This window comes from Dipodomys merriami, unplaced genomic scaffold, assembly GCF_024711535.1.
Source record: "Dipodomys merriami isolate MVZ:Mamm:240054 unplaced genomic scaffold, mDipMer1.0.p SCAF_8, whole genome shotgun sequence".
NCBI lineage: Eukaryota > Metazoa > Chordata > Mammalia > Rodentia > Heteromyidae > Dipodomys > Dipodomys merriami.
Genome location: NW_027206401.1, coordinates 53,879,718 through 53,906,737, shown reverse-complemented (window position 1 = coordinate 53,906,737; position 27,020 = coordinate 53,879,718). Strand labels below are relative to the sequence as shown.

Below are 27,020 nucleotides of genomic sequence, written 5' to 3'. Positions count from 1 at the left end.
TAAAAGTATGTATTGAGCCTAGCTCTTCAGTTGGTTTAATTCAAATATGTTTTTGTGTCATGATAACAGTGAGAGCAGAAAAGTATAATTGTTCTGTGGCAAATGAAGCTAATTTTATTCATAACCTTTGTCATTTCACTTATTAGAGAACTCACATTGCTCTTAATTTTCTGGCTCTTAATCAATATCATAAAATCATAATATTTATATTTCATGTAACTTCATTACAACAGGTTGGAAATCATTAAAAACACATTATATTTTTTCTAACTTGAACCTCAAATTTTCATTGCTAAATATACACAGTACACATATACATATATATGTATGTGGCTACTTTTTTCAAACATTGTCCTACCATTGGCCTTATTGAAATGAAGATTTTTCTGTCTGGCAGGAATATAATCGGATGTAAAAGAACCAATTATGAAACCTGTCTTCCAAGTAGGCTTGTGTCATCAGCCAAGCACACGCAGGAAGTTAGTTACACATAAATGTGTCCAGGTAAAATAGGACAGAAACTGAGGCATGATCAAGGAAGAACTTTTAAGCTTTACATAGTTCACGGTGTTAAGGAGAGCCCTGCTTCGTGTGCTGAGCATCCGTTCTTCAGTGAGCCAGCACTCATGCCTCTGCGTGCATAGTGCTACACGGAGCGAATGCTCAGACCCAAGGGTGTCCGTGGACTGGTGCTCACGTGGGAGCTGCCTCAGCTTCCAGTTCAGCAGATTTCGCCAGATGTGAGATTGACCCCTTCCTCAGGAGTATGCTTTCTATTAGCTGGCTCTCTCCTTTGCACAAGAGAGTCACAGACTGGGCCAAACTCCTGTCTTTGAGAGTATCCATGTTTGGCCTAGCTTGCCCTTGAGTAGCACATACGAGGACTCCCATGTCATTTACTCTAAAAAGGAAAAGAGAAGGCCGATTATCATTGGTATCCTTTGAATTGTATTTCAGAGGCAAAATCTAGACAGAATCTCTGAAACAAAGTTCACTCCCTGGTCTCTATCATCAGTGGACTAAAGTTCTCAGAAACACCTCACCTGTACAGTTTTTTCCCAGCCAGTAAATACCTGGCTAACTTAAAGAGTTCCTGCTCCAAGTAAAACCCAGTTGAATTTGAGGACAACAGTAGCAACTGTTGGAATCAGTTGTAAAAGTCTGCCCTGGTCCTGACACCAGAAGAGCAGTAGCAGCCCCCAGCGATGGCATCTGGAACTCTTAACACCCTTGGAGCCCTGACTCAGTGTTCACAGAGAGCAGGAGATTGGCCAGACGCGAGCTGCGGGAGAGCATGCAGACACCTGTTGGCTTCTCAGAGCCCTATGTGGAGTACACTTCCCTTCCCTCACAAGTTAATACATATTGAGGAATTTTTGTTTGTTTCCAATTTTAAAAATCCTACTTCTCTACCTGAGATCATGAGGAATCAGCAGCAGGAGGACTTTAATAGGTTACTATAAAACAAGTAGCTATTACAGGCTGAAAAAGGAGTCTCACCCACAGTAAACTATTGACTAGACAAACGTATCAGTGTTCCTCACAGTACCCTACAAACAGACTCCAGCCCTCAGCTCCCCTGTGGGTCACGTCAGAAGGGAGCTATGCAGGGGACTTCCAGGGCAGGGCACAGCCATTCCTGTGCACCGGAACAGCAGGGGCACAGATGTAGCTGCTGCTTCTTGCCACCCAAGTACAGCACCCTACGCCAGCAGAGTGAGATGCCCTCCGCTGTCACCCTTCCTGACACGTGACGAGAGCCCGCCTAGCGTCCACACACACAGCAGGGTAGTTGTGGAGGGTTTTGTCACCAAGGTCATGGCACATACAGGTCTTTGTATCGCATGGTGTGGACCCCTCCTTAAGGCGGGTTACCTCTAAAATGTTTTCCTTGTCTATTTGCTGTACTGTCATAATTTTGCTTTTGGCTTATTCAAGCATGTCACAATGTCACGTGTGGTACAGTGATGCCCTGGGGGGTGGTGGTGGGCGGTGGTGTCTCACGCTTGTCTGTTGTCTCGCACGCAGGTGAATCTGGCGTGGAGGACTGGTCTCCGTGGAGCCCGTGCTCTGTGACTTGCGGTCAAGGGTCGCAGGTGCGAACCAGAACTTGTGTCTCACCTTTCGGGACTCACTGCAGCGGTCCGTTAAGAGAGTCACGGGTTTGCAATAACACTGCCCTCTGTCCAGGTAGTGTTAGCAGTACCTCCCTGTGGATGTGCTTGAACTGTGTCATGCCTCACCTGTGCGCCTTGCTCATTCCCTCTGACATTGTCACCACGCCTCGGCCGCACTGCTGCGTGTGGCCTCCCACTGCAGATGCCAGTTTCTTATTTACCTCTTCTAATAGCGTCACCTCAGCTGTCTCCCTTGTGTTTTATTTTCCTTTAGTTCACTTCCTTTTAGTTATTTTACTTCATTTCATTTTATTTATGTGACCCTGGGCCTCGTGCTCAGGGCCTGGCGGTTGTCCCTTAGCAGTTTCACTCAAGGCTGTCTCTCTACCAGCCGTACCTTCACTTCTGGCTTTTTGCTGGTTAACTGGAGATAAGAGACTTGGTGTTTTTTCTGCGGGACTGATATTCAGATCTCAGTCTTGGAGCTGCTGGGATTACAGGTCTGAGCCACTAGTGTCTGGCCAGGCCTGTATTTTTGCCTGAGCATTCCATGGCTGGGGATTGTGCGCTTTCCCTTAGTGCGTGTGCAATCTTTATGGAGCCCTTGGAAAGAGATTGTCAACTAAGGCATGCATACAGTTTTGGGTGATCTCCATTTGCAGATTCTGCACTTGATTAAAAAAAGTGTAAAGACAGGGGCTGGTGGTCGGGCTGTAATCCTAGCTACTAGGGAGGCTGAGATATGAGGATTGCACTCTGAAGCCAGCCCTGGCAGGAAAAGTCCATGAGTTTTTGTTTTTGTTTTTTAATCTCCAGTTAATCACAAAAAAGCTGGAAATGGAGCTGTGGCTCAAGTAATGGCATGGATGAATGAGGGCAGGCCTAGCTTCCTAGCAGATAGTCAATGTGATCCATTACACATAAGTTTAAAGGAGTTGTTTAATAGGTACTGAGTTTCAGATGTACAAAATAAGGAGGTTCTGAGACTCGGTTTCACAGATGTATGAAGCTCCCTAAAGACCTGACTGGATTATACACTAAAATGGCTTTGATAGTAAATTTTATGTTTAATGTATTTATCCCAGTAGAGAAACTGGAGGAAATCAAAGCAGGACTTGGTGACAGAACAGTAAGCAGCATGATGGAACGAGGCAGGTAGTCCCTTGATAGCAGAAGTAAGAAACAAGATGAGCAGTAGATGATGGCAAAATTAAACATACAACCAAAGGCTCTGAGGGGGAAAATATGTAATATCAAGAAAAGATCAATAATTAATACCTCTGAAAACAGGACAGTAAATGAGCCAGGCACTGGTGGCTCACCCCTAAACTCCTAGCTACTCAGAAGGCTGAGATCTGAGAATCGAGATTCAAAACCAGAAAAGGTCTGAAAGTGGAGGTGTGGATCAAGTGGTAGAGCAAAAATCTTGAGCACCTCAGCTAAGGGACATTGCCTAGGCCCTGAGTTCAAGCCCTAGTTCTAGGCCTACCACATGGACAAAATTGTTTTAAACTGAGATTATACTTTGTGTATAGATTTCTTTGCTTTCTAAACTTCTTAACTTTACCTCTACAGAAGAAATGTATATAACTACTAGTTAATTTTTGCTTTCATATACATGAAGTTTTTGTCTTTCTAAATTAAGTTGCATAATGTTGATAAGAGAAGCTTACATCTAAATCATTCTTATAGCTCAATTTGCTCAATTAAAGAGGTTAGTCTTGTTGATTTATTTTTAATTTTCCAAATATGAAAAATAACTTGATAACTTCCTTCTTTTAAAAATGTATTCAAGGAATCCAGTTATAGCAAGTCAGGTTTCTGGCAAATGGTCATTGTCTTGTTATGGCATATTCAGTGCTCAATACTTTTGTTATCTGCCATCCTGAGTCAACTTTCACTTGTTTGTCAATCTAATGTGTCCCGAAAATTAGGAACAAGTGAAATTTAAAAATAGTTTAAAATTGAAATATTATCTTAAACAATGTAAACTCCTTTATAAAATAATAAATTTCTCTCCACATAACTGAGACATGAATGAGTAACTGTCTCAGACTCTGTGAAACTAATCTCTTTGGCATTTAATTAAAGACAGTGGCATAAGAAAAAGACAAATTTCAATATTAAAATCATAATCCACAGAACAAATGCAATGATGACACTGGAGCTTGCTTATATTTAAGTATTACTATAATTTGCATGCTCAATGATTAATCAATAGTGTTACATCTAATCACACTCTCTTACTTTGCCTATGGATCCTAAGATGCTGGGCATTTGCAGTTTTTGCTTTGACAGTTTTCTCCTCGTCAGCAGCTCTTACTCAGAGAAGGAGAGTAGAGGATAAATGAAGTTGAATGTAGCAGAGGGCCATACCTCAAGAGTGTGCATCCTCCCGTTTGCATTTGTGGCCAGCTCCAGGTTCTGCATCTGCGCAGTCCCTGGGCATTGTGGTCCTGCTGGGCCAGGCGTGGTGCTTGCTGGTCCCTCACGGTGTGAGCTTGGTGGGGTCCCTGGCTGCACCCCTCGGTGTCTAGCACACCTGGCCTTCTTCCAGACGTGTCTGCAGATGATATCCGTGTTACTGCGGGCAGTGGCCTGGCCGGGGACGGCAGCCCCCCAGCTCTGCACAGCCTGGCAGAGCTCACACCCTGCACACCCTGCTCCCACTGAACACCCTTCCCCTCATGGGAGCGCCTCACCTCTGGCCCAGCTAAATCAGAGCACGCGCATATGCGTATGGCACATCTGCAGGCGGCCTGTTGGGTGTGTTCTGTGCAAATTATCTGCTCAGCAGGATAAAGACACGGGGCGGCATGGCCAGGCCAGAGGCGAAGAGCACTGTGAAGTGGGTGAATGTGATTTCAGTGCCAGGGGGTCATTGGTACCAAATTTTGCATCCACCAGAGAGATTTCCATATTTTACTGAAGAATAAAAGACCTTATATAATAATTTTTCTATTACAATGAGAACTTCTAATCTTTAGCATATTATGAATCTCACGTGTCTCCATTATAAAGTAGTACTATAAATTTCTACCAATTTAGTAGTACCCACAAGAACAAATCATTAATAATATACTATCCAGTGAAAAAAAGCCTTATTAAAATAATATGAGGTGAGGTTTCATGTGTGACTCATATTACTTTAAAAAGGCTTTTTTTCACTGGATAGTATATTATTATTGTACATTGTGGGTTAAGTGCAGATTCATTTATTGAGAACATGTAACCTTAAAAAAATGTTTAGCATGTCCAGTGAATGCTAAGTAATCTCACCAAAAAGGAAAAAAAAAGCTGCATGCAGCAATGCAATTGTTAATTAGCTAGACTTAAGCTTTTCAATATCATGTTGGCTGGAATCTAAATGAAGAAGAGGCTAGAAATATTATGATTTCTCCCATGACTCCTGTCGTGTGGAATTGTGCACACGCCACCAAAGAGATTCTGTTGTCATTTTCTACCATTCGTTTTCACTCCCCTTCTTATTCAGAAGTTTGAAGTCTTAAACTTCTCAGAGCATACACTAAGGCCCGAGCTCTTCTATTAGTAATACATGTGCGATGCTATGCCCACTCGCCCAAGCACTGAGACTTGGGGTGAGAGCAGTAGTTTGGGGGTTCAAAGAAGAGATCTAATGTTTGAATTGATATTTGGTAAAAGACCTCCACCTTGGCTGGCGGTGTTTATGGTGATGAAATGAGAATTATATTTCATTTCTGCTGGAATGTAGCGTGTAGTTATGTTCACGCTCGTGTGGGCTGCAGGGTTTCTGAGTGTGTTAGAGGCTGGGGTGGAGGTGGGCGGCTTCCAGGGCAGGAGCCCTGTGCTCCCCTGCACTGCGCCAGCCGCGGGTGCCCTGCGTGTATGGAGGTGGGAAGAGAGGAGGGGAGGGGGAGAGAGAAGGAGAGGGGGAGAGGAGGGGAGGGGAGAGGGATAAAGAGAAGAGGGAGGAAGGGAGGGGAGGGATGAAGGGAAGAGGGAGGAGGAGAGGGGAGAGGGGAGAAGGGTCTGGCCTGTCACTGAAGAGACCCTGCTCCCTGGTGGAAGGCCAGGGGAGGGAGTTCAGAAAGAAAACCCTTTGGGATTTCACAAAACCCAGGGTTCAAGATGTATTAGAAACCCGAACCCTCAGCATTAAGGGTGTCCCCCATTGGCTGGTGGTTTTTAATGTCTGACTTTGATGGCCTGGAAGGGTTAAGCCAGCCTGGCGGATGGGACCCTGGCATGGGATCCTGCGTGCTGGGCAAAGAAGGCAACTGGTTACCGAAGGCCACTGGTTCGAAGGCGCATGGCGCATGCACAGCCAGCCCTTTTCTGCTTTCCTGGGCTCCGGGCGCCGCGGGCATGGGGTGCGTGGTGCGGGTGTAGGGTGTAGGGTGCTGGGTGCAGGGTTCGGGCTGGAGGGGATGCAGGGTACGGGCCGATGGGGTGAGGAGTTTGGGTCTGTGGGGTGCGGGCGCGGGATGTGGGGTTGGGGCCAGAGGGATGCAGGGCGCGGGCGCGGGCGGCCGGCCGCGCGGTGTGACTGCCTGCCCTCTCTGTTGCAGTGCACGGCGTCTGGGAGGAGTGGTCGCCCTGGAGCCTCTGCTCCTTCACCTGCGGCCGCGGCCAGCGCACACGCACGCGGGCCTGCTCGCCACCACAGTACGGGGGCCGCCCGTGCGAGGGCCCAGAGACGCACCACAAGCCGTGCAACATCGCGCTCTGCCCGGGTGAGCACCCCGTCCTCCCCGTCCTTCCTCCCCGTCCCCGCCCGCCCTGTCCCCGCCCGTGGTCACCGTGCTGGGACTTCCGTGGACGCGCACCCACGTTTCCCAGGCGCTCAGCCCGCGTGCCCTCGGGGATCCTGGGTTCAGGACCCTCATCGTGGTCGCCGGCCTCGCACCATGGCCTTGGTTTCCACGCGTGCTCCGCACGCCGCACACTGGGGCAGGGACACGGCCCGCCCCGCACAGCCCAGGCCTTGACCTCCATTCCTCAGGACCGGGCCTGGCCTGCCTGCTGGCCTGCCTGCAGCCCCGCGCACAGGCCCAGCCGCTCCTCTCCCGGCGCACAGGCCTGGGCCATCTCCCGGCGGCCCTCCCCGCGCACAGGCCCAGCCGCTCCTCTCCCCGTGGACAGGCCCCCGCGGCCGTCAGGATGTGTCCCAACGTGGACACGCGGCTGTAGCCGGCGCGCGGTCCGCCTCTGTGCTCAAGACTTTCAGAAACCATGGGCAGAATGCGCACATGCAGAGGTGCACACCCAGCCACAGATGGACAGACGGACGCGTGCCTGTCTGCAGAGAACCAGATGGCAGCCGGGGAGTGACGGCAGGGGGCCGCGGGGACACAGACTCCACCTTCCGCACGCATGCATGCATGCCCTGTCCTCCTCCCTCAACCCTCCGCCCCAGCCCTGACCCCAGCCGCTGCCATGCATCCCAGACTGCGCACCGAATACACCCCAGGACAGGGCGCCCAAGCAAGGAACCAGGAAGCTCGCGCACAGACCCCTCTGTGCAGGCACCCCACCATCACGGTACCATAGTTCCCGAGTTTCACGGAATTCCCTGCCCGGGCTAGCTTTGAACCATGATCCTCAGATCTCAGCCTCCTGAGTAGCTGGGATAGCACACACATTTTCTACATCTGTTTAGTGATGAATTAATGTGCTGAAGAAGGGTGTGATTCACATAAGGACATACAAACATATACATGCACATGCCCGTGCACACACACATAACTCCAGACATGTACTGCAGATCCTTGTTTACTCTTCCAAAATATGTGTACATGGTATTTCTGAGCACATAGGACAGTTGAGAGGACAAAGTTACTGCGAGTGACAGAACTCAGTGAATTGCAAATTGGGTAAATCACAGCACAGCATTGTCTTATTTTATTGGTGCTGTCCACCCAGCACTTGCCTGGATCATAAGGTGAGTTTTTTACTCTTGGTGGTGTGGAAAAACCAGCCTAGGAAACTGTGCTGTCAGTTCAAGTGTGGAAAGAGACTTATTTAGGAATCCAACTTCTTTGATGTGATTTAGGGAAAAATTTAACAAAAGGAACTTTGTTCGGGATTGGCTGTTATAGGGTATGGGGACAATTCTATGACTCAACTATTTAGCCAGGAAAAATATATTTGTTAATTTGTGGGTTTTACTGTGGCTCTTACTTGTGTCTTTGAGGTGATGTTGTGTGCTATATATTGATAAACTGCAAATGAGAGGGTAAAGCAGCTTCGTAACAGTCATGTAACAGACACAAGACTGAAATAATGAAACACCTGTGTCACCAAGTCCCATTTGCACACTGAAATATGCAAAGCTAAATGTAACTAGGTGTTATAGGGAGAAAAGGTTTAGTTTAAATGTAATTTTAGTGGGGAAACGTGGTCTGGAATTCAGAACCAGTGAATTTGATTTCAGTTGCAATACTCAATTGGAAATATTTACTTAGGCAACATTTGTGAAATGAAGTTAATGTTTATTAAACTTTTATGTCCTAGGGCCCCTATGATTAAAATTAGGTGAGGGTACCATGCATATATCAAATTTGATATAAAGTGGAGGAGGTTTATCAAGATTTGTATGAGGATTACGATACTAAGAGACTGGACGAAGGTCAGGTTATCACCCTTCCCCTGGCTCTGTCAAAAGCTGGGGGATTCCCCTCCTGGCATGTCTATCTGGGCTGGCACCCCACTTGAGAAACACATTCCTGTAGGCCTGCCTGTTGCTGAGAGAGGCAGGAGCTCCCAGGACAATCCCAGATGCAAATGGCTCTGTTTTTAGAGCAATAGATTTCCACGTGGCTGACCTCAGGTGTGAGGTGTCTGGCATGGCCCTCTGCAGGGAGCCTGTCTGGTACAGGCTGTCAGTGCAAAGAGGCCTGACCTTCACCTGATCTTGCCTCAAAGCCCGCACTTGTCTCTGCACAGCCTTGTGAACATCTGACACACAAATCCGGCCTTGTTAACCTGCGGCCTCATTAGCCTGCCTTTTAATTGATTTGAATTTTACCTCTTAACCTTCTCCTCTCTTGTATGGCATTTTTTTTCTTCATTTTGGATTTTTAAACATTATAATGGTCATCTTCCAACTCCAAGGTTGTAAGATTTTTGCACTTTTGTGTCTTTATTCATGTTGGCTTGTTTTATTTTTACTATTTTCCATCATTTCAACTTCGTAATTCCCTTGCCAGCTTCTTTAAGTCCTTTTGAACCTTACCACGACCCCTTTTTATGTGTCCAATTTTGCTTTTAAAAACAATGGGGAATTTAAGTGATTTTAACCCTGCAGGTAGAAAGCAGGGATTCTGTTCTTCATCTGTTGCCTTCTGAAGAGCTCTTCCCAGGCCCCTGGCTACCCGGCGCCCTGCGGATCGGAGCTGGCCAGTACCCCTACCATCACTGAAACAGTGACTGGGGAGCTTCACAGGGCTCTCTCCTCCCTTCCTCTGACCATGTTCTACCCTGGAGGGGGAGAGGGACCCATGCTCCCCAGTGGGTTCCAGAAGAGGGCAGTTGTGATCCACGCTGAGCATGGTTTCATCTCCGGGTATCTGGTGGGGTGAGGGCCACGCAATGGCCTTTTGTCCTGTTGGCTGTCTGGGTGCAGAGCCACCTTGCCACATTGCTGCAGTGAAGGGTCACCTGTGTCACGTGACATCAGCATACAGTGGATACAGTCTGATCACTGGCTTTCCTCTTGCTTCTAGACACAGCCATTCCGTTTTCTATTCCTAACACCCCCCATCCTGCCCCCTTGTAGAATGACTCTGAATGCAATGGGCATTTGGAGTTTTTAAATTGAAAGATAGCACACAAAAATCATACCAGCAGCATGTATTTATGACAAATGAAGAAGAGTTGAAAAGTCCCAAGGAAGTGTTTTCTCTAACCTGCTTAGCGTAGAAGGAACTGCATGTTATAGTGCAGCGTGTGCCAAGTGGTACCTTGTCTCTTCCGGTTTGCTCTCCATTTTCCTGCTCGATCCTTAGTTTTAGGAATTCCTTACCCACACTGGTGTAGCACTTCACTGTGTGCTGTTTCCTGCCCACTGTGTGCAGTTTGCAGATGTCCCTACTCTGCAGTTCAAGGCAGTCACATTCAGACATTTTGATTTTCCTGTCTTTGGAGCTTGGGGTCTAGTCTAAAACTTCTTGCCCATTCTAATGATCTGAACGTTCCCTACTTTTTCTTAGTAGTTTTATTGTTTTTGTTTTCTTCTTGTTGTGTTTATCTTTTTGTAGTTACAGTCTTGTGCCTGCTAGGCAAGCACTCTTTCCTGTGTAAATCATGTCCTCAGGCCTTTTGCTTTACTTACAGTTTTGGTTTTGTACTTAATTTCTTTCTTTTTTCTAGATAGGAATGTGTCTTTTGCACAGGGTTGGTCTTGAACTGCCAATGTCTTATCTCTGCCATCTGAGTAGCTGAGATTACAGATTAGTACCTCCATATCTGGCCATTTTGTTTATTTTTGAGACAGAGCTTTACACTGTATTCTGGGTTGACCTTGAACTTCTAGTCCTCCGGTCTCAGCCTCTCAGTTACTGAGATTAAAGACAAGCAAGCAACACCATATTCAACAGCTTTAGGTCTTACATTAAAAAAATTTAATATATTTGGAGTTGACTTTGATGAGAGGTAAGAGTCTGATTTCATTCTTCTGTGTATGAATATAGTTTTTCCAGAACTATTTATTGAAAAGGCTGTCCTTTCTGGAATTCACGTTCTTGAATTCTTAGTTGGCCATAGATCTGTGGGTTTACTCCTGGGAGTTCTGTCCTGTCCCCTGCAGTGGATGAGGGGGTGGCTTTCTTGCCTCTTGATTCCTACAGGTCAGCACTGTACTGGAACTCACCTGAGCAATGCCACCTGCTTTGTTCTTTTTGCTCAATATTGCTTTGAGTACTGAGAGTACCTCTAGCTCAACATTAACGGTGTTTCTTCCCATTCTGTGAAGAATTCCATTAGTGTTTTTAATAGTTTGTATTGAATTTGTAGGCTACCTTGGGTTTTATGTATATTTGTCATAATAATGATTCTTTCACCCCATGAATTCTGGATGTCCCTCCATTGTGTTGTCTGTTTCCTCTTCAATTTCTTTCACAAGTATGCTACTGTTCTCATTGTAAAGATCTTTTGCCTCTTCAGTTAAATTTATCCTAGGGTTTTCGTTGTTATTGTTGATGTTGTTTGGTAGCTATTAGAAATAGAATTACTCTCTTGATTTCTTGTTCAGATACTTTGGTATTGGTATGTAACAGCACTAAGGATTTTTACGTGATGTGTTTGTGTCCCACAACTTTTCTGAATTAGTTATTTCCATTAGGATTTCAGCTATTGTCCGTGAGGTTTTCTGTATCTAAGATCATCTTCAGATGATGCCCTTGCTAGGCCAGAGCTCTGCCACTTCACTACCTCCTCATCTTGGCAGTTCATTTGTTTAGCCAAACTCAAGTGATATCATCTTGTCTTTTATTACTGGAGAATTTTCGTTCTTGATCCAATGGCATTACTTGTTATTGGTCTGTTCAGATTTTCTATTTCCTCATGACTCACACATGGGAAGATATTTGTGTCCAGGGATTTGTTCATGTGTCCATGTGTCATGAGGTTTGTCGACATATGATTCTTAATAACTTCCAATGATTCTTTTTTATTTATGTGGTGTCCCCTCTAATGTCTCCCATTTGGTCTCTGATTTCATTGATTTGAGTCTTCTTTATCATCCAACTAATGGTTTATCTATTTTGTTTGTCTTTTTAAGGAACCAAATCTTTGCTTTTTATATTATCTTTGACATTGTATATTGCTTTTTAGTCTCTTTAAATAAAATAATGTATTGTTTTTCTGACTTTTTTTCTTCTACTAAATTTGATTTTGGCTTGTTCTCATTTCTTTGGAGTCTTGGGATGTGGTGATAGGCTGTCTGCTCCAGATGGGTCCTCTGCCATTTATATATAGGCATTGATTTCTGTAAACTTCTTTGGTCCTGTCTTTTATGTAATGTAGGCTGTACCTCCAATTCCATTTGTTTCAAGACTATTTTAAGATCTTTCTTATTCCTTAGTCCATTGGCTTTTCAAAAGTAAGGGGTTTAATTTATATCTGTTGGTATAATTTCCAAGGCTGGGTGGCTTTGTAAATCAATGGTTTCTAGTTATTACATTGTAGGTAGACAAGATATTCATGGCTCAACACAGCTTGAATTCTTGAGCTTTGTCTGGCGACACATGCTGTCCTAGAGCTTACTCTCTGAGCAGAGGAGGGTAAGTTTTCTGCAGCAGAGGATCAAAGGCTCCGGGGCGCATAGCACATAGCTGTCTGTTGTTTCTATGTGGCCCAAGGACAAGTTAACACTGCTGTTTCTTGTTGATTTTCCAAAAATAAGGGTGTTGGAGTCCCCAACTCTTACTGTATTTGAATTCACCTCCTTTATGCCTATAATATTTAGCATTGGTTTGGGTGGTCTGTTATTGGATAAATATTCAGAATTGCTATTTCTTCTTGCTGATAGGTCCCTTCATCATTGTACAGGACCTTCTTTGTTCATTTTGCTGCTTCCAGTTTGGAAGCTGTCTTATTTGACATAACCATGGCTGCTTCCACTTTCTTTTGGATTCCTATGTCATTTTCAGTCTATGTAAATTCTTGGAGGTGTAGTTAGTTTACTGTAAACAAGTAGTCAAGTCTCTGAATTTGTTTTAAACCATAGACGCACAATTTGCAACAAATTCTGTTTAATTCTACAGTCTGTACTATGTCTAAAACAATATCATAAAACCTGACACCTTGGTTTCTGGGCTGAATATCTTTCCCTATTTATTTGAACACTAATATAATAGTTCAGTAAACCTGATTCTATTTTTCTTCACACCCTCCCTGCAACTTATCATCTGTGCATCTAGAGAGTAACACAAATTCATCTTCATGTTTCTGAAACAATTGTAGCTTCCACTACCTAAGTTGACAGCAACATGGAATCCTAGTTTTTCACAGTATCCTGGCCCCTGCACAAAGCACTGAATACACAACAGCAAGATTGTTTTCAAATAAATGTAAAAGGATAAACTATGTCATTTTTCTGCATTAAAACCCTCTTGTAGATCTACGTCTCCTTTGTTACACAAGGTCAACAGAATCCTATAATTTCTTTTGCATGCCATCTGATCCCATCTTTCCAGTGTCCCCAGCTTTCTCTCTTTCCCCAGACACACACAGCTTGCTAGATCTCAGCGTTTGCCCAGAGCTGCATATGAGTGATTCCTCTGCTTGCTTTTCCTAGCAATCTGGGATTCGGGTACAAGGCCTGCTGGAGCTGACCTCCTCTTATCTCCATCATCTCACTGTCTTCCTGTTGTCTGCAGTTAATGCTCAATAAAACGACTTTCAAATTTTCAATTTTAAGTACAATAGCAAAAAATATCACCCACCAGATGCATCTTCAGTTTTATTAATTCTTTATGTAGTTGACTGTAAACAAAACTTCATATCCCAAATATTTCCATGATGTCCCAGTGGTATTTAATATCAAATTATACTCAGGAGCCAAATATCAATTTATTGTTGAGCTTTAGACAAGATGTAAAATATACACATTATCAAAAAGGATTGAACAACGAATACTACAGATATATGAATTTAAGACCTTATATTTTTGTTTCACTGATGGTGAAGCAAAGTCATCCCTCAGGAAAAAGCCTAGGGAGTAAAACATGGGGTTTTTTTCCTCCTTTTTTCCCTAATTTCATTTCAGCAGTCTTTTCTCGATCCTTACAAAACTACAAACTGCCAAGCTGTCCTTTCTCCAGAATCCACATTGGGTTTGTGCATTTCAACCTGCCCTCCCTTAGCCAGTGCATGTTACTTCTACACTTGTGACAAATCAGAGGTAAAAGGCATTGCAACCCAAAACATTCAAGGACACAACACAGTTCCTTTCTTCTTTTATCAACTTAGATTAGGCTGGCATCATTTAATTTATCTGCACATTGCTTTTTGGATGCTTTCAGTAATATACATGCTTGCACATTTCTTTGCCAACTATTTTGTGATGTTCAGGGTATGAATCTCATTGTTGCAAACCCTTCTCATATGTCTTAGAATAACAAAGATTTGTAATGTAGGCTTTATTATGAGACTTATCTTTGAAAAGAAAGTTGCACTTCTATTCAGTAAGTTGATGGTTTATAATGTTCTACTAATTTACTAGAACTTTTTCTGTCTGGTACATATGCTACATTGGCTACAGATTTTATCAGATATTTTTAATAAAGTCAGATGCTAAAATTACATGAATGCAATGATCAGAGTGGCATTTTGTGATTTTTAATCTCAGAAAAGGTTTATTAAGTACAGCTAGATAGCTATTAAACAACCTACCATGTAATAGCTACACACAAAGCTTTGAAATTAGGTTGAAAGTCTTTCCTCAGATTCTGCCAGCCTCTGCTTTGCTTGGACAGGGTTTTTAGTTGTTGTGTTGTTTTATAGCAGCATTAGCTTATGTCAGAACTTTGGAATATGGTAAATTCTCTTTTACCTATGATCAAACAGCCTTTCTACCATGGAAAATCTTTGGGAAAGCTAAGATGGCTACGTTCTAGGGCTTTCATAACACATGCGAGATTGTTTGCTCTTAGCAGGTGTTTTATACTGCGTCCTTCGCTCACTTCTGTTTGTAGCATTGGCCTTTGGTCGTGTCATTTCCTTTGTCTGAACTATTTGGTCTCACTTTATTCCCATACTATCTGCTCCCCAAACAGATTTTCTCTGTCCGAAAAGCCCTGAACACTGCCTATGACATGTGTTTGCTCTTGAGAGTGGTGGTGCTCACCTCTAATCCCTGTTCTCAAGAGGCTAAGCCAGGAGGATTGTGTGTTCAAGGCCAGCTTGGGCTAAGGTGATCCTGTCTCTACACTATTAGACACAAAATATGTTTTTAGCTTTGACCTTTCTCTTATCACCTGATGTCCTTAATATTACGATCTTGAAGTTGGAACTTGTGTCTACTTTCCTTTATTTTTAATTAACATGCATCACCATGTCTTCTAACTAACAGATTATCAAAATCATTTGATTAAATGAGTGATGGTTAAGTGAATCTGTAAAGACAAGCCAGGCTCCACAGCCTTGTGAACTGCTGTGATCAGCACTGCGAGTGGGTCCGTTACTTGATCACTGGCTTTGTTTCTTGAGACGATTCTTTTGGAGTTCCCCTCCATCCTTCCTCGGTAGCTTTCCAATCTCACCAGATATCCCAGCCCTACCTCAGACCTTTTCCTCTCTACCCACTACTAGATGTGATCACGGACTCATGCATTAAGACATGTCCTGGCTCCTTAATGAGTACAGCGGCCAAAATTCTCAAAGAAGCCAACCAAAGCCCTTCGATGCTGGGCCTCTCTGGAGTCCACTGGCACTGGCCTTCCTTCCATCCCTGCATGTGCTCCTGCTTCCTCAGCAGCAGGCCTTGTCTCTCAGTTTTCCCAGTGTTCGCCTGATTGCTGAAACCTCAGTTTTCGTGAGGGAAAGCACTCAGCTCTTCTGAGCTCTTCTCTCACAGCGTTCTGAAATCAATCTTGGCAACACACTCTATAATTGCCTTATTTAGCATGTAACTAACTTATTTTTAGGGATTCCTTTTCTCAAATGTAACTTCTCTGTTGAACTGCTCAGTATTTAATTTACTGTCCAATGTTCTAAGGCCTAGCTCAAGGGAGTGTACATTTTAAATGCTGAATTTTTTTTTTTTTGAAAAAAGAGAGAAGCGAATCAAAATAGATACTGTGGGTACTAAAAAAATAGGTGTGAGAAAGCAGGTGGCAGTAATTCGGGGCGCAGTAGTAAAATCTCATGCCAGGATGACCTGGCAGTTTTCAATTGTGAATCTGTTGACACGTTCACTGCAAAGGTGATCTTACCTTGTGCTGCAGAACTGCACTGAATGACTCTCTCTCTCCCTCTCTCTCTGCCCGGGTAGTCGATGGACAGTGGCAGGAGTGGAGTTCATGGAGCCAGTGCTCTGTCACGTGCTCGAACGGGACGCAGCAGAGAAGCCGGCAGTGCACAGCCGCGGCTCACGGGGGCTCCGAGTGCCGTGGGCCCTGGGCCGAGAGCAGAGAGTGCTACAACCCAGAGTGCACAGGTGAGGCTGGGCCTGCGGGGGTGAGGGGATGAGGGCGCCACCAGGCGCGCCACAGTCATGGAGTAAGGTGTGTGTGTGTGGGGGGGTGTATGTGCATGTGGGGGGGGGTGTGTATACATGACGGGGGTTGTACCAAGCCCGTTCTATACACCATAGTCAGGAGTTGAGATTCAGAGATGAACAGAGTTAATGGGCGCTGAACTTGTCAGAGAGGAAAGAACTGGAGAGCGGCTGTGCACAGCCATCCACGGGCCGAGAAGGACTCGGAACATCACCCTGGGGACCCGCGGACCAAAGCTGAAGGGACGGACAGCGGGCAGGCCTCGGGCTGACCCCGTGTGTGGCAGGCACTTCCGGGTGGCAGTATGCGGTGCTGAGGCTGACCCCATGTGGCAGGCGCTTCCGGGTGACAGTGGGCGGGTCTCATGCTGACTCCGTATGTGGCAGGCACTTCCGGAGAAGCAGTGGGCGGGTCTCAGGCTGGCCCCGTATGTGGCAGGCACTTCCGGAGAAGCAGTGGGCGGGTCTCAGGCTGACCCCGTGTGTGGCATGCGCTTCCGGGGGCGGCGTGCTCCACTGACCATGACCCCTGTCTTTCAGCCAATGGCCAGTGGAACCAGTGGGGTCACTGGAGCGGGTGCTCCAGGTCCTGCGACGGCGGCTGGGAGCGAAGGGTCCGGACCTGCCAGGGGGCTGCGGTCACGGGGCAGCAGTGCGACGGCGCGGGCGAAGAAGTGCGGCGCTGCAGTGAGCAGAGGTGCCCGGGTAAGAAAGAGGCGCCCGGGTCAGAGGCGCCCGGGTAAGAAAGAGGCGCCCGGGTCAGAGGCGCCCGGGTTAGAGGCGCCCGGGTCAGAGGCGCCCGGGTCAGAGGTGCCCCGGTAAGAGATGGGGGCTCAGGCGCAGGGGCCGCGCAGACCCGTGGTCCCAGACAGTCATCTACACAGCCACAGGACAGCATCAGGTAACCTAGAAGATAAAACAACGCTGTGGAAATCCGAACGCTTGGTCTCTAACACTAATCAATTAATCTCACCTTAAAGAATGACCTGGAACTCTCCATTTATGTCCCTTTCCACATTTTTCCACTGTAAAAGAAAATTCAAACAAGAAACGTTTTTAAAACAAAAGTAGCTACTCAATTGCTAATGAAAGACATGAAATAATGCTGCATTAGAAGATTTTACATATAGGGGCTGGGAGTTTAGCCCAGCGGAAGGGTGCCCGCCTGGCGAGTGCAAGGCCCTGGGATCGGTCCTCAGCCCTGGGGGGGGGGGGGGGGAGATTTTACACATAGCACTACAAAGAATGCAAGATTAGAAATGGTCAGACTATAGTGAACAGATTTCTATGATGTGGAAGACAGATTTCTTCTTAAACACATGCATACACCAAGCTGGGTCCCAGTGGCTCACACCTGTAGTCCTAGCTACTTGGGAGGCTGAGATTTGAGGATCAGGTTTCAATGATAGCCTGAACACAAAAGTCAGTGAGACTCCTATCTCCAGTTAGCAAAGAATAAGCCAGATGTTGAGGTATGGCTCATGGAGTAGGATGCCAGCCTTGTGCAGAAAAGCCAAGCAAGATCATGAAGTCTTGAGCTCAGACCCTAGTACCTACAGTAAAAAGAAATATGCATGCTGTGAAATATTCATGACACACAGAAAATTCAGTAATTGTAATTTTAGTATAATACCATAACCAAAAATGCTGTGAACATACTAAATGGATAACAGGATGAGCTCTTAAGATTTCATAAGGAGATGTAGACACATGGGCTGCATTTAGTAGATCTGAGCTCTGTGGTCCAGGCTGCATATCCTTGGCTGTCCAGATGCATGGGTAATAGGAGACCCAGCTGCCTGCACATCCGTGGGGCTCCTTTCTAGTTCAGAAGCCAGATACTCCTGCCTCTAACATGACCATATCCATTTATAGAAACTAGGTTATTCTAAGAGGCACTCAGAAATCAAAACTTTGTCATTGTGCATAATCAGAATTCTAAAAATGCTTCCCAGTTCAGCAGCAAGAATACCAACAGCAGCTGGACTCTAGGAGGAGCTACGTGTCAGCAGATTTTCTTTGAGCTTGAGCTCTACAATTAAGTTTATTAATTCTCCAGGCCATGTGAATTGAGAGTGGTGAGAAATAAGCAGCATGTAGAGTTTGAGTAAGTGGGAAAACAGTGCAGGTATCACAATGAAATCCCTGTGCTGCTCCACAAAAATGAACAAGTGTCAAGCAAAAACATGTATTTTTTTCAAGAGAGACATTTCCTGAGAACAGTAAAGTGTGATTAAACAAGACCCTTTTAATACTTGAAGTATTTAAACCACTCCTATCTCCTGAGGTTCTTCCACATTCTAAAATCCTGCTTCATGTGCACAGGTGAAGATAGCCCAAATGCAATCACACTTACGAAGACTGCCACCTGCTGTTTGAAAAACAACTTACAAATCTGCTTACCAGAAAGAACATGTGCCGCCTTTCCAGCTAAGCCTGTCTGTGGGCTTTTATGATTTAAGACAGGTTAAAAGTGATCACATAAAACTGAAAACATTTCTTACATATTTATTTTCCCCTTTCCAATAATGTGATTTGAAAAGGACCAATAATTATTTTGAAGATAAAAATTGTCTCATAATGAAACTAAATTCTTGAATTAGCACAGATACATTACAGAATACTGCTTATGCAGGTCTGCTTATGCAGACTTCTGAATGTGTTATCATCTGACACTTTTACATTAACATGGATTGTGTTAGCCACCACAGCCCTGGCTACCCATTCCAATGCCTGACAGCACAGAATAGAATCCTGACTGACAGTAGCGGAGGTTGAACTCAGAGTTGGTATGCTGCTCCTTAGCTTTTTCGCTCTAGTGCAGCTCTGCCAACTGAGTTCTACACTGAGTTCTAAGCCTGATTTTGTTTTCTGTAGTTTCTGCATAGTACTTTAGTGAGTAGCAGGGTAGAGTTCCTAATTTCAACCATTAACTTGCTTCAGATTTACTCATTAACAATATAACTCAGAAAGCTTGCAAATTACCACAATATTTACTAAGGCATTTTCCTTTTTTTGTCAATAACAAAGCCTCAGCATATGTTTCCTTTAAAACATTATTTTTCTTCTAGTATTATTTTTAATCCTGTTCATTCTCAATTTTTCTTGCAGTTTCTGGGTGCATCTACTATTTATTTTTATGCCTCACTTAATTTTAATGCAACATAAGAGACCCACTCATGTCAAGGAGAAATAAAATATACCTACCTCTTTGTTCTCAAAATTAATGAAAAAATGATTAATTATCTAGATTTACTCATGAAAACTAAATAAAACTTCTCAAGATATGATTTCTTATTGGGGTAAAGGGATAAAAAGGATATTGAAATAGCATCATTGACACAAATAAGATTCCTTTTGTCTTCATGAGAAAAGAGAATGAGAGAGGGATGAAAAATTTATTTTTAAGAACACTGCTAGTTGGAAAATAGAATAGCTAAAGGGAAGATAATTAAGTGCCCAATTTTTAAAGTGGTCAAGCTCACTAAATAATGGTCACATTAATCTCAATTCTGTTGCTCACCCTGAGGCTGTGGCAGTTAAAACAGTTGGACGGTAATAATTTTTACTGGTTTTGTGAAATCGCCACAATGTGAAGCATACTATTTTAAAATTATTTTTCCTGGTTAAAATTATTTAGTAAGCAAGTGTCACTGCTGGCTGGGCTCACATTCACTCTGTCTCCCTGGACTTCCCTGTCTGCACCCAGGGACACACTTGCTGTTTACACACCTCTCTAAGATCTATCACTCTGTAGTCATTAATTGCTAAGTTGGAATTGACCACTTCCAGGTAAATATTACATTTGATTTATAAATAACATTTCTCTTCTTGGAACCACAGTTGCTTTGTCTGCAAATGTTAAGTAAATTCTGCTGGCTGAGCCACTTAGGAAAACCTGCAAAGTAAGATTGCCACATCATGCATGTGCCAAGCAGTGGCAGTCTGGTCCGAGGATGTAGCGACGGTTCTGACTTTTATGTCTAAATGTACACCTGTGGAGGACAGCAGTGCTGTTGGGAATCCAAGTTACATCTTTTACACTCTAGTACTTTGATGTCAGGATGTGGTACACTGTAATCTAGTAAATGTGATACACACACACACACACACACACACATGCACACACACACATTCATGCACACTGAAATCTCAAGACAAATGGCATTTAAGAGCTCTCCACCTCTGTGTGATGCCTTTCAAACAGCTTCATTTCTAGATACCAACAGAGACTTCAGCTTATTTCTGAGTAATTTGCTTTTCTGTTTCCTTGGTAGTAAGAATCACAAAGCTTGCTTCCTTTATATTCCTACTCTTCTCATTCTCCAAAACAATGCTGCTTCAAAATCATCGCAAGTGCTTGCGGGAATGCCCTCCTGGCCAGATCCTTCCTTACTCTGGTTCTGTTGATTTAGTTGGGGGCCATGAATCTTCATGTCTCACAGGCTGCCAGTGATGGCCATGGGGGTGATGTGTAGACCCTACATGGGGTTGTCATGACCTATCAAAGTGAAACAACACAACGAATAGTAACAACGATGTGATCAAATAAACCAGGAAGTGGAAGGAGCCAGGATCTGCCCGTGGAAGCTGACACCCTGCTTAGTAGGATAGTAAAGTTTTATTTTAGTTGTGGTTCTTTGCAAATGAAAAGGCACTGCCCCCCCCCCCACCATGGCCATCGAAATAGAGATGGTCTGGTCCATGTCTTTGTGAAGAACTGTGTCAAGCAAAATGACCTCTCTTCCCAGCTGGGGAAGGAGAGGGGGTTGTTGACTAGTTGGGAATCAAGGGTGGTTAGCTATGCTCCAGCAATGCCCAGCTCTGCAGTTCACACTTGTTCTGTTGCACAGAAGCAGGGGAAGCAGATCTGTGGTCCTGTTGCCACGTCAGCAGCACCTCTCTCCTGGCAGGAGCTCCTTGCCACAGAGTGCTCCCCACATGGTGCTAGTGCTGTGCCATATGCAGAGTACCACCAGCATGGTGCTAGTGCTGTGCCCATGTGCAAAGTACCCCCAGCACAGTGCTAGTGCTATGCCCATGTGCAGAGTGCTCCCAGCATGGTGCTAGTGCTATGCCCATGTGCAGAGTACCCCCAGCACTGTGCTAGTGCTGTGCCCATGTGCAGAGTGCTCCCAGCACGGTGCTAGTACTGTGCCCACATGGAGAATGTTCCACACCATCTATAGTGTGAAGGCAGGGTATGGGGAAAGTTGGAGGTCTTGGTGCACATGGATTTTCTTGCACATCAGGTCCTACGTAGAGTACTTGGGGTAGGTCATCTCCAGTGAAAATGTTTTCTTTGTTAGAGACAAGTGTGATAAGTGTGTGTGTGTGTGTGTGTGTATGTGTGTGTGTGTGTGTGTGTGTGTGTGTGTGTGTGTGTGTGTGAACTCAGGGCCTTGGGCTCTCATTTGGTTCTGTGTGTGTGCACACATGCACGTGTATGCCAGCCCTGGTGTTTGAACTCAGCTCTCTCTGAGTTGTTTTGCTCAAAGTTAGCACTCTGCCACTTGAGCCACAGCTCCACTTCTGGCTTTCTTTGGTAGTTAAGTGGAAATAAGCGTGTCATGGACTTTCCTGCCTGGATTGGCTTTGAACCATGATCCTCCAGTCTCAGCCTCCTGAGTAGCTAGGATTCCAAGTGTGAGCCATGCTCACTTAACTTTTTGCCCAAGGCTGGCATTCTACCACTGAGAGCTCCACTTCCAGTTCTATGCAGGTTAGTTGAAGGTAAGTTTCTCATGGTCCTTTCTGGCTTCGCACCTGCATCCTCAGATCTTGGCTTCCAGAGGAACTAGGATCACAAGCATAAGCTGCAAGCACCCCACAAGGTAATAATTATGCATACTACTGCATGTCAAGGGTGAACTTACCATTAGAAATTCAGATGTATCCAATGAAATGTTCATTGTTCAATCTCACACAGATCCACACTGAACTATTTGCCTGCAGTAGACATCAGCTTCACCTTTTTTATTCCAAATCACAAAGTCCATCTTAGCTCGTGCTTTTCAAAGCTCCTGCCATTCCGTTAGAGTCACGATGATTTCTGTGGTCAGGTGGCAATCCAGAAGCTTTGTGAGGAAGTGTTGGCTTCTGCAGAGTTTTTACAGTTCCAGCTTGTCTTCAGCAGATACGCTTTGAACATTATAAACAATGTCACAGTGCACTGTTCATACCGGTTCACCTCCGATCAATGAGCCCAGCATCGACAGCAGGTGGCACCACGTAGTGAGTTTATTTTTGTATTGAATGTTCTCAGATGTCTTCTGAAAACAAATCATTTCAGATGTTCTGTACAGATGGGGCATATCAAGACCCCCCCCACCTTGAGGGAGGGGGTGTGTCAGCCCAGCTTAGCCAATATTGACATTGGAGAGCACACAGCCCTCCCCTAAGAGCACTGCCTAGCCCGCCCGGTCTTTGGTTCCAGAGCCAGGCCTTGGAGTCTTCAGGGCTGAACTTCAGAGGCTGAAGCAAGTTCTGCATGACCGGGTGGACAGACAGTGCAGCCTGTGCCGTACGCAGGCCTGTTGCTGTGGAGATAATTGTTTTCACAATTTTTCTGATCAGATTGTTCATCAGATGAGAGAATTCTCACAGCTTCTGTCATGACAAAAATTTCAAAAGGAAATTTCATAGTAACCTTCTAATACCCGACTTTGTCTAATTTAGAAATACTGGCAACATGTGGATTATTTTTCAATTGAGAAGAAAAGTAGAGAAACATTCCTATTATGATTTCTTTCTTTTATCTCACTTTATAAAATGAACAATACATTTCAGGAACTATGCATCAATTTTTTAAATTATGGAAGTAAAAATACAATTTAATTAGTGCAACCCATTTTTGTCTTCAGCAATCTCTGAGACAGTAAAGGTAACTGTTAACCTGTGGCGTTTCTCATTGCAAACCACAAGCCGTGGATCACCTGCCTCCCCCGCACTCTTCTCTGGCTGCAGCGTACATCCCCTGTGTGCAGACACCATGACCGCCATCTTCCCATGTGAGAGAGGCCGGGTGCCTTCCCTACACTGCCCACTCAGCCTGGGCCCCGCCCTGGGACCCCCCTCCCTCCCTCTACCATCCCCATTCCTCTCCTCTTGCCACTTCCTAGAGGGGGCTCTGTGGATCATGCGACATGTACTGTGGAGCCTGGCAGTGCTTAGGCTTTGCCTAGAGGCCTTCCATACAGGAGGGAGTCACGTCTGGCATCTGCCATTGCTTCTGGGATGAATGATAAAACATGGTAGCCGATGGCAGTTATGAAGCAGCAGTGTGTGTACCCTTTGTCTCTCCAGCCACATGTTCTACCTCTGCATGGCTTGTCTGATGATTGTCCCTGAATGATTCAGTGGCCTTCATCATGTGACAAATGTACAGGAATCCTTCATAGCTTTCCATGACTTGACCAGCTCAGTGCCTGGATCCTAAGATTCCCCCTGCCTCCCAGTGGTTTTCTGGGATAGAAGGACAGGTTCCACGTGCAGCACATGCCTGCGACAGTGCGTAACAGCAGAGCAGACCCACCTCTGGCTGGGTTTTATGACGTCGTTTCCAGACGCGGCTGTCTGCAGGCTGTCAGCCTGTGTCCCTTCTCTCAGCTGATTGCGGAGGATCTCAAGGAGACACCCCTGGTCTTGCCTCCTTCCTCTCACCGTCAAACTCCAACGAAGCGGACTGCTGCTCTCACTGTGTGTTCTCACGAGTTCTCCAGTCAGCTCCTGTGAGCTCCGCTCACCTCACTGAAAGTCTCACACCCATACTCCATGCCACAGCTAGATGGACACAGCCGGTGACAGGGTCCTGTGAACATTTCATTCTGTGTCATAGGTGTGATCACGTGCTCGTAAAAGTCTGCCCTGACTAAGATAGGAGTGCCAACACTTTAGGATCATTTCCTCTTTCAAATTTCTGGGTGTATTTTTTTAATTGGATGAATTTTTCAAATCACATATACCTTTTAATTGGCACCTATAATTTGGAGCATTATCTTTCTTTGAAATAGTTGATGTATTAGATTATGTAAGTTTCTGCAAGTGTCTTTACTGTCCTCAAATCTCAGTCCTATTGACTGCATTGCCAGGAGAGACCAGATGAACCTGTCTTGCTGGGATAGGTCCCTGATTTGTTCACGATGATGATGCTGGAGCCTCAGGCAGACAGACAGAGGGACGGATGGATGTCCTCCTGCAGCCAGTCATCTCCACCCTCATGGAGACATCTTCTGCCATGTCCACACCTCCCCACCCACCCCTTCCCTATCACTGTCCACCCCTCCAACCCACCCCTGTCCCCACCACCATCCACCCCTCCCGCACACCCCTGTCCCCACCACCGTCCACCCCTCCCACCATTCCTATCCCCATCACCGTCCACCCCTCTCGCCCACCCCTGTCCTCATCCCTATCCACCCCTCCCACTCACCCCTGTCCCCATCACTGTCCACCCACCTGCCGCTCCCTGTGTCCCCAGGTCATCATCATCCACCTATGGTCCTGCTGAAGAAGGCCAAGGATTACCATTCTCCTTGGAAGCTCCTAAAATAATACACAAAGGGATGTAAATGAACCTTCAAGCCTGCTCTTGAGTAGCTCCTGTATCAAACTGATCAAGGCACTGGTGGGGCCCTGCTGTAATCACAGTTATGCAGGAGGCTGGAATCGGGCTTGGAGCCAGCCCAAGCAGACAAAGCCCCAGACTCTTATCTCTACTTAGCCAACAAAAAGTCAGAAGTGGAGTGTGGCTTACGTGGTAGAGTACCAGTCTTGGGCAACAGAAGCTAATAAGAACATAAGGGCCTGAGTTCAAGCCTCAGAACTGTCACTAGTTAACTAAATAACTAGACAAATAAATAACGTTCTTGGCAGTTACTTGGAATTATTTTTCAAAATTGAATTTTGCTATTCTTTCAATGAACTTTCTAAGAGGCTGCAAAACATAGTAATTCCTGATTTGCAGCAGGTAAAATTCTCAATGTAAGGTCATGAATAGCACATACTTTTGTCTCTTCCTGCATTTCAGCTCTCCAGTTTAGAATCAATTTCTCTTTAATGATGAAATTCTAGCATATGAGGTGAAAACTAATTTTCCACATCAAATTGATTTAAGCCCTGTATAATTTCTGCTATTTTTAAGAGACAGAAAATCAGTTTGAATAGACAGATTAACAGCTAATCACTAGGTAATTGCTACCTTGTTTTAAGGGAGCTTGCTAACTGCATACTTGTGACTTCAAGTACAGTTGTATCTTCCAAATGAGTTTTTACATCCTTGTGCTGTGGAGAGCAGTGAGCTCTCCGGGCTGAGGAACAGGGCTGCAATTGCTTTTTGCTAAGATAAAAATACAGGAGTCTTGCCTATTGCCGGACAATAATTGGTTTTGTTGGCATACAGAGAGTGGCCTGAGCCTAAATGCAAATTTTCTAATTTACAAAATACACATAGGCAATGTTAAATGGGAAAATTTTTAACACAGGTCTGTGTCTGTCTGTCTGTCTGTCTGTCTGTCTCTGTCTGTCTCTGTCTCTCTTTCCTCTTTCATTGTCATATCTCGCCTGAGCTTTGGCTCCGTGTGCCAGCTATGTGTTGATGTGGCCCCAGGTGTGGCATGTGTCAAAGGTGAGACTGTTACACACTCACCTCCCTGCAGTGGTGGTGGTGGTGGTGGTGCTCAGGATGAAAGTTCTGTACATTCTGTCCATCATCCAGGCCTCAGGCCTCCACTGGGCCATGGGAGTGAGCCCGCTCTGCCTCTTCAAGGATCAGGCTCTGTCACTCCCTCGCCTCAGCCCGGGGCCTCTCTCTCCCTCCTCAGTTTCCTCCCCTCCCTCCTCCAAAGTGGAGGCAGGGCATTGTCTCCTGTGCCCTCAGAATACATTCAAGACTCTCATTTTCCTCCTCATCATCCAGTGCCACACTCTCTGGTTCCTTGAACGTGTCCTGTTCCCTTTGTCCTGTGACCTTCAGAAAGCGGCTCTGTGGCTCACTCGCCCCTTCCTCACTCCTGTAGACACCCTTTTTAAATCCTTCGCTGGCCACTTTTCCCACAATAACCCCAGAGCGGCCGGTGTACCCCTCGCCCAGGGCCCACCATACCTTCTCCAGCCCTTTTGTGTGTAATTTTTAACCGAGACCAGGACTTCATAGGTCCATGATTAGTATTTATTAAATGAATGAATTCCAGAAGTCTCTCTAAGAAGAATCCAGAGAGATTCCCAATACTGAGGACTCCATAACCTGAAATAGAAGAAAATTCTAAATTACTATTTCAATGACTAGTCTATTTTACTTTTTGATATAAGCATAAAGAGACATGTTAACTTTTTAACTTATTCTTGATTAATTTTATAGGCATCATTTTCAAAGAATGTCAAAGTTTGGTTTGTCATTAGTACTAAAATGCAGGAGGCCCCAGGCTGGGTGGCGATTTCTATCTGACTCACTTGCCATCTTTGTACTTTATCACTTGTGTGCTGGCAGTCTGTCTCCAAGAAAAACAGTGACTCTAAGGCTTCATGGATGATCTCCTTGGTTTAGAAACATTATTGGTTTGGCTTGGTTTGGCGTTGCTTTGTGTGACTGTAGAGAGGTTGGCATCACTTTGCACATGCAAGCCTGGTTGGAAAAGTACTGGGCGGAGCTCCGCCCTCACCAGCACTGCGATGTGGTGTGGCCTCCCAGAGGCCACACGGTCACA

At 45.2% G+C, this 27,020-nt stretch overlaps 1 protein-coding gene across 3 annotated transcripts in view; it reads left to right on the top strand.

Annotated features, from left to right (window-relative positions):
- Adgrb3 (adhesion G protein-coupled receptor B3) overlaps positions 1–27,020 on the top strand; it is a 527,596-nt gene that overhangs the window by 180,081 nt on the left and 320,495 nt on the right. For all 3 annotated transcript variants that reach the window (XM_070010769.1, XM_070010770.1, XM_070010771.1), the window contains 4 exons: positions 2,029–2,190; positions 6,668–6,832; positions 16,093–16,257; positions 16,858–17,022. In XM_070010769.1, the coding sequence (XP_069866870.1) occupies positions 2,029–2,190; positions 6,668–6,832; positions 16,093–16,257; positions 16,858–17,022 (657 nt within the window). The remainder of the gene's footprint in view (positions 1–2,028; positions 2,191–6,667; positions 6,833–16,092; positions 16,258–16,857; positions 17,023–27,020) is intronic.